The sequence below is a fragment of the Salvelinus sp. IW2-2015 genome, linkage group LG27 (genome assembly GCF_002910315.2).
Source record: "Salvelinus sp. IW2-2015 linkage group LG27, ASM291031v2, whole genome shotgun sequence".
Lineage (NCBI taxonomy): Eukaryota > Metazoa > Chordata > Actinopteri > Salmoniformes > Salmonidae > Salvelinus > Salvelinus sp. IW2-2015.
In genome coordinates, this window is record NC_036867.1 from 749,089 (window position 1) to 755,445 (window position 6,357).

The 6,357-nt window shown below is 42.9% G+C and overlaps 1 protein-coding gene across 1 annotated transcript in view; it reads left to right on the forward strand.

Annotated features, from left to right (window-relative positions):
* LOC111953833 (lipocalin-like) overlaps nucleotides 1-269 on the forward strand; it is a 2,603-nt gene extending 2,334 nt beyond the window's left edge. The window contains exons 4-5 of the mRNA XM_023973341.3: nucleotides 1-52; nucleotides 177-269. Coding sequence (XP_023829109.1) covers nucleotides 1-52; nucleotides 177-269 — 145 coding nt within the window. The remainder of the gene's footprint in view (nucleotides 53-176) is intronic.
* The last annotated feature ends 6,088 nt before the right edge of the window (nucleotides 270-6,357 follow it).

Sequence of the window (6,357 nt, forward strand, 5' to 3'; positions counted from 1 at the left end):
CCATCTGGCCAAGAAGACTGACATACCAGGCCGCTTCACCTACACAGCCAGCGTGAGTTCACACACACACAACACACACACACCACACACACACACACACACACACACACCACCGACACACACACACAACACACACACATCAACGGTAACTACATATCTCTTTCTCCCTCTCTCAGGTTGGAACAATGAAAATGACATGCTGTGGTAGCTTCCAGTATGATGACTTTGCTCTGATCCACACCATCAAAGCCAAAACACGGAGTAACTGATGTGCCTCAACAAACTCTTCAGTAAGTCTGTCTGGTTGTCTGCATGTCTGAATGAATTCAGACCTTTAGATTCTCATGTTTTGTGTCATTCTCACAGTTTCACTTGGTCTCTGGTTTTAGCATGGTCATGTTACAGGTGGGTTTGTAATTAACCTGGTTTGTGTTCTGTTTAACCTGGTGTGTTGTGTTAACCTGGTTGTGTTGTGTTAACCTGTTTGTGTTCTGTTAACCGGTTGTGTTGTATTAACCTGGTTTGTTCTGTAACTGTTCTGTTGTATTAACCTGGTTTGTTGTATAACCTGGTTGTGTTGTGTTAACCTGTTTGTGTTAACCTGGTTGTGTTCTTTAACCATGGTGTGTTGTTAACCTTGGATGGTTGTGTGTGTTAACCTGGTAGTGTTGTGTTAACCTGGTTGTGTTCTGTTAACATGTGTTGTGTTATTAAACCTGTGGGTTGTGTTAACCCTGGTTGTGTTCTGTTAACCTGAGTTTTGTGTTAACCTGGTTGTGTCTTGGTTGTAACCTGTTGTGTTCTGTTAACCTGGTTGTGTTGTTAACCTGTTGTGTTCTGTTAACCTGGTATGTGTGTTAACCTGGTTGTGTTGTTAACCTGTTGTGTTAACTGGTTGTGTTTCGTTACAGGCCAGGTGGGTTGTATGGTAACCTGCGTTGTGTTGTGTTACCTGGTAGTGTTGTGTTAACCTGGTGTGTTCTGTGTAACATGGTAGTGTTGTATTAACCTGTGTGTGTTAACCTGGTTGTGTTGTGTTAACCTGGGGAGTGTTGTGTTAACCTGGTATGTGGGCTAACGTTGGTTTGTTCTGTTACCTGGTTGTGTTCTGTTATACCTGCGTTTGTTTCTTGTTAACCTGGTTCTCGTTTTTTAACCTGGTTGTGTTGTGTTAACCTTGGTATTGTTTGTTTAACCTGGTTGTGTAATCTGGTTGTGTAACCTGGTTTGTTGTGTGTAACCTGGTATTGTTTGTAACGCTGGTGGGTAACTGGTTGTGTAACCTGGTTGTGTTGTGTTAACCTGTAGTGTTGTGTTAACCTGTTGTTTGTGTTTAAAACCGTTGGTAGTTTATTGTAACTTGCTTGTGTTAACCTGGTGTGTTGATATTGTGTTAACCTGTTGTGTTGTGTTGACCTGGTTGTGTTTACTGTTAACCTGGTCTGTAGTGTTGTGTATTAACCTGCGTTGTCTGTTAACCTGTGTTGTGTATAACCTGGTGTTGTTTACTGTTTAACCTGGTTGTGTTCTGTTAACCTGGTGTGTTGTGTTAACCTGGTAGTGTTGTGTGGTAACCTGGTAGTTTGTGTAACTTGCTTGGTGTTAACCTGGTTGTGTTAACCTGGTACTTTTGTGTTATCCTGATAGTGTTGAATGTTAACTTGGTTGTGTTAATTCTGTGTGCTTAACTGGGGGTTTTTCTGTTGCTTTGTTAACCTGTTTGGTTAGAACCTGGTTGTGTTCTGTTTTAACCCCAACCCCTGTGGTGTTTGGAACCTGGTTGTGTTCTTGTTAAACCGTGTTTGTGTTCCTGGTGTGGTCTTGTACGATCGCCTGGTGTGTTGTGTTAACTGGTAGTGTGGTGTTAACCTGGTAGTTTTTGTGTTAATTGCTTGTGTTAACCATGGTGTGTTAACACTGGTAGGTTTGGTTTATGCCTGGTAGTGTGTATGTTAACTTGGTTGCGTGTTAACTATGGTTTCTGTGTGTTAACCGAGTTTTGTTGTGTTAACCTTGCTTGCTGTTAAAACTTTTTTGTTGTGTTAAACCTGTTCGTCGTGTGTTCCTGTACGCTGTGTACTGTGTACGGTCGTGTAACCTGCTGGCTGTGTTAACCTGGTGGTCGTTGTGTTAACCTGGTTGTGTGGTTGAACTGGCTGTGTTAACCTGGTGCGTGTTGTGTTAACCTGGCTGTGTGTGTTGTAACCATGGTGCGTGTTGGTGTTACCTGCTGTGTTAACTGGTTTCTGTTTGTGTTAACAAAAGTTTTGTTGTGTTAACCTGCATTATGCTTAAGCTTTTTTTGTCGTGTTAACCTTGGTTGGGTTGTGTTAACCTGGTCGTGTTCGTGTTAACCTGGTTGTTGCTTACCTGGTCGTGTGTTTGTTAACTGGCTGTGCTTAACCTGGTTGTGTTAACCTGCGTCGTGTTGTTGTTAAACCTGGTGTGTTAAACATGGTTGTGTTAACCTCGATTGTGTGGGTTAACCTGCTTGTTACCTGGTCGTTTGTTGGTAACGCTGTAGTTAACTGGTTGTTAACCTGTTGTGGGTTAACCTGCTGGTAACCTGGTTGTGTGGGTTAACCTGGCGTCGTTAACCTGGTGCGTGTTGTGTGTAAACCTGGTTGTGTTACCTGGTGTTTTGTGTTAACCTGCTGTGTTACCTGGTCGTGTGTGGTTTGTAGAGGCGCCTCAGAGGTGAGCGCAGATCTCCAGGAGAAGTTCATGCAGTGTCTCTCTGTGAACAGGATCCTCTGCTGGAACATTTATCACTGCCCGCCGAAGTACGACAACACACACCACATACCAGATGTACATTATTATTAGGCGCATCAGAAACATTGAATGTGCTTCACTGAGTAGAATAATCTCCTCACTCTTTTCTCCCTCCGCTTTATTGCAGGTCGACATGTGCCGATGGCATAAATGTTTCACTCATCCCATTATCTCTCTGCTTACTTCTTCCACTGGCATTCTGTCTCCATTTCACATCCAAAACTCTTTACCTGGAAGAAAGACTGAAGACTGGCAACCCCAGACACCCCCTCCCCGGCAAGAACAAACCCCAGCACCCTCCTCCCCGGCAGAACAAACCCCAGACACCCCCTCCCCCGGCAGAAGCAAACCCCCAGACACCCCCTCCCCGCGCAGAACAAAACCCTTCACCTTTAATCCCCACTATTCCTATAAACCACTGTACACTTCTGTAACACAAGCTTTTTGTTACTGCGATTTTTACTTGTTATAAATAATCTTTAAAAACATTACACATGATCCCTACTGTCATGTTGGGTATGGTGCTGTGGTGTTGACCTTGGTTGGTGTTGCCTGTGTGTTGACCTGGTTGGTCGTTGACCAGGGCCGGTTGCACAAAACTTAGGATAAGGGATTAAGCCAGATATTTGGTGATCCGCCTGGCTCAATTGTGCCTGTAAATCCGTTTGGCACTAAAATGGATAGCGGGCAGGAGGATATGGTATGGTTATAAAAATTACCATGGGATTTATTCTGTGGAGCTAGCCTGCCTCCAGACCAGCCTAAATTCCAGGATCTTATTTAATCTCATCCCTAATGTCAGTCAGCCAGTCACCACGAAATGAAACCAATAGTTCATTCACTGCCTCACTATAACATTGTTATCACATATAACTAGACCACTTTATATTAAACGTTTGTGATCATTAATTTCAATGATTTTGAATAAAAAATGATTTTGTAGATGATGTTGCCTACATTAAAATTACAGTTTCCCATGGACTATAAGGCTATATATAAAATGATAGAAAATTAGGGCCACAGAGGGGAAAAAAACACCAAGTCATTAATATCTGTAACCATTTTTAAAGGAGGACCAGTTGTTAAAATGACAGATGGGGGCATTTCGATTTGAATTGTAACTTCAGTATGTTTCATAAACAAAAGACATGCTGATGTGCCAGAATATTAAGTATCACATTGTCATAAGTATCAAAACTGTAAAAAACAATATGTAAGCTTTTCTCAAGAAAGAACCGCCTCGATAAATTATTGACTTTACCTTTTTCTTCCAGTGGGCCCTAAGTACTTGTCATTATAAACAAATACACATTCCATATGAAATATAAAAAACACAATGTGTAAGCATTATGTTCCTTTATTGAAGAAGGACAAAACAAAGCAGGGTAAAACCAATCAGCTTCCTTGTCGAAACTGAAGTCAGTGACTCCTAGCCCAGATGAAAAGCCACAGGAATCCCAAGCATATTATACAAAATGGATACATGACCACATTCAAAGTCTGTATATAACAGCACCCTGGCATGTCTGCACACTTAAGAAATAAATGCAGGACAAATCCATACACAAATCAACTGACAGACAAAATGAAATGGATGCAGGTAGCTTCCCTGCAGCCTTGTATTACAACACCAGATACCGCCGACAAACGTCACTAAGAGGCCAAATTCGTCCAAAAAACGGAACCCAAAAAAACCCAAATTCCTCTGCCACCCGGCAAGGACATAATTTAACCAAAAATGAAAGCACACATTACCTAACTAAAATAATATTCCAACACATATGTTTCCGCGCAAGCAGCCGACCACTGTCTCGATCAGGGAAGAAATTGCGATTGTCCCAGTCCATGGCGTTGGCACTCTGGGCCCTCTCCTTCCTCAGCACCACATGGTGGCGAGGACAGCACAAGCCACCCAGTAATATTCACAATGCCTAACAGGGCTGACCTTAATTTTGTAAGGCAGTGAAAGTGCTCTTCAGGAGGCCAGAAGGTCCATATTCAACTTTGGCCTGCCGTCCTGGCATGGCATGTTGTAGCGCCCCTGCCCTGTGCTTCCTGGGTCTGTAAAGTGTCAGGAAGAAAAGGCGGCAGGCCATACCCCTGTCTCCCGCAACACACCAGAGAATTCACCTGTCACACAAAATCTCATCATACTACCTCATAAACAACAGATATTCTTGACACAGCCATGATGGCTTATAAAATAGGGCGTTGTGTGCGCTTACCTTGTGATAGGCACTGATAGATTTCAGAGGCCCGGAAAGAGTCTGGAGTCATGGACTGAGCCAGCCATTTTGCCCACAACATTGCTGATATCACACAGTCAGCATTGCATAGAACCATCTGAAATCATAAGAGAGAAATATATAACACCAATCAAAATGCACATCCACCGGCAATTTCAGAGTGTCGTCAATGGACAATATCAAAAGTTATTCACCTGAACGATTAATGCTTTGAAAGGATTTCCTATTCACAAAATCGGCCTCATGCACCGCAGAGGCCGGCTTTATCTTATGTGTTGTGCAGTCCACTGCACCAATACATTGGGAAAACCTTCACACAAAGTAGTAATAGTATCCTGACTATGCTGTTAAACAGTGGCCTGTAATTTTTAGATCCTCTTACCTGCAATCCTAAAACTCCTTCTTGATGTCACAGAGTCTTCTTGCCAGGAAGAGATGAAACATCCTGCTAAATGCTTTGATAGCCAAGACACACACTCCTTATTGGCGCAAATTTGCCTTGTTCAGCTGGTCTGCATCCCCCACTGAGTACAGAAGGCTCCATCTCTCTCTTGGTTTCGTATGCCTCCATGAGGATTTGTGCTTCCGACGGGGAAAAGTACGCGGCTCTAGTTGCCATGGTAAATCAGTTAATCTGTGATCTGTGGCGGGGTCTATTTGAGTGAGCCGTGAGCGCGCACCTATCCAGGATTGGTTTCACCTGGCTTAATGAATCCGTGTCTGCTCATCCTGGCTTGGTCTTTGTGCAACCAATTAAGCCTGGACGCACATGTTTTGGCTTCATTGAGCTCAGCTGAGTCATTTATCCCGGATGTCTTAATTCTACTTTTGTGCAACAGGCCCCAGGTTGGGGTCTTCATATTTAGAGTGAAGTGTGAGAGGAAACAATGTAAGTAGAGGCAGCAATATCAAACACTTTTGGTGCTTTCAGGACAACTGTGAACTTAGAAAAAAACAAGGTCAAATCAGGATGTCAGTAATATTAAAGGTTCGGAAAGTCGGAGCTATAGAAAGAGGAATTCCGAGTTGGATGACCATTCTAAATGATCTTTCAGTGGGAGCTCGTTTTTTTCCGAGTTCCCAGTTGTCCTGAACGCCACATGAGAGGGAAGGAGGTTGGCTTGAGTCATCATTAGAATGACAGGGTGAAGGTGTGTGGTGGCTGGAGAGTGAGAGAGTAAATGTGGTGTACTCTGCCCTCTACTGGTAGAAGCAGAGAATGACATGAAGACAGAGCAATTATCAGCCTATTCCTTCAGTTACAAGAATATATACAGTATGTTTTTATTAAAATTCATTTGACAAAATATTAAAACTATATATTGAGTGATTTATA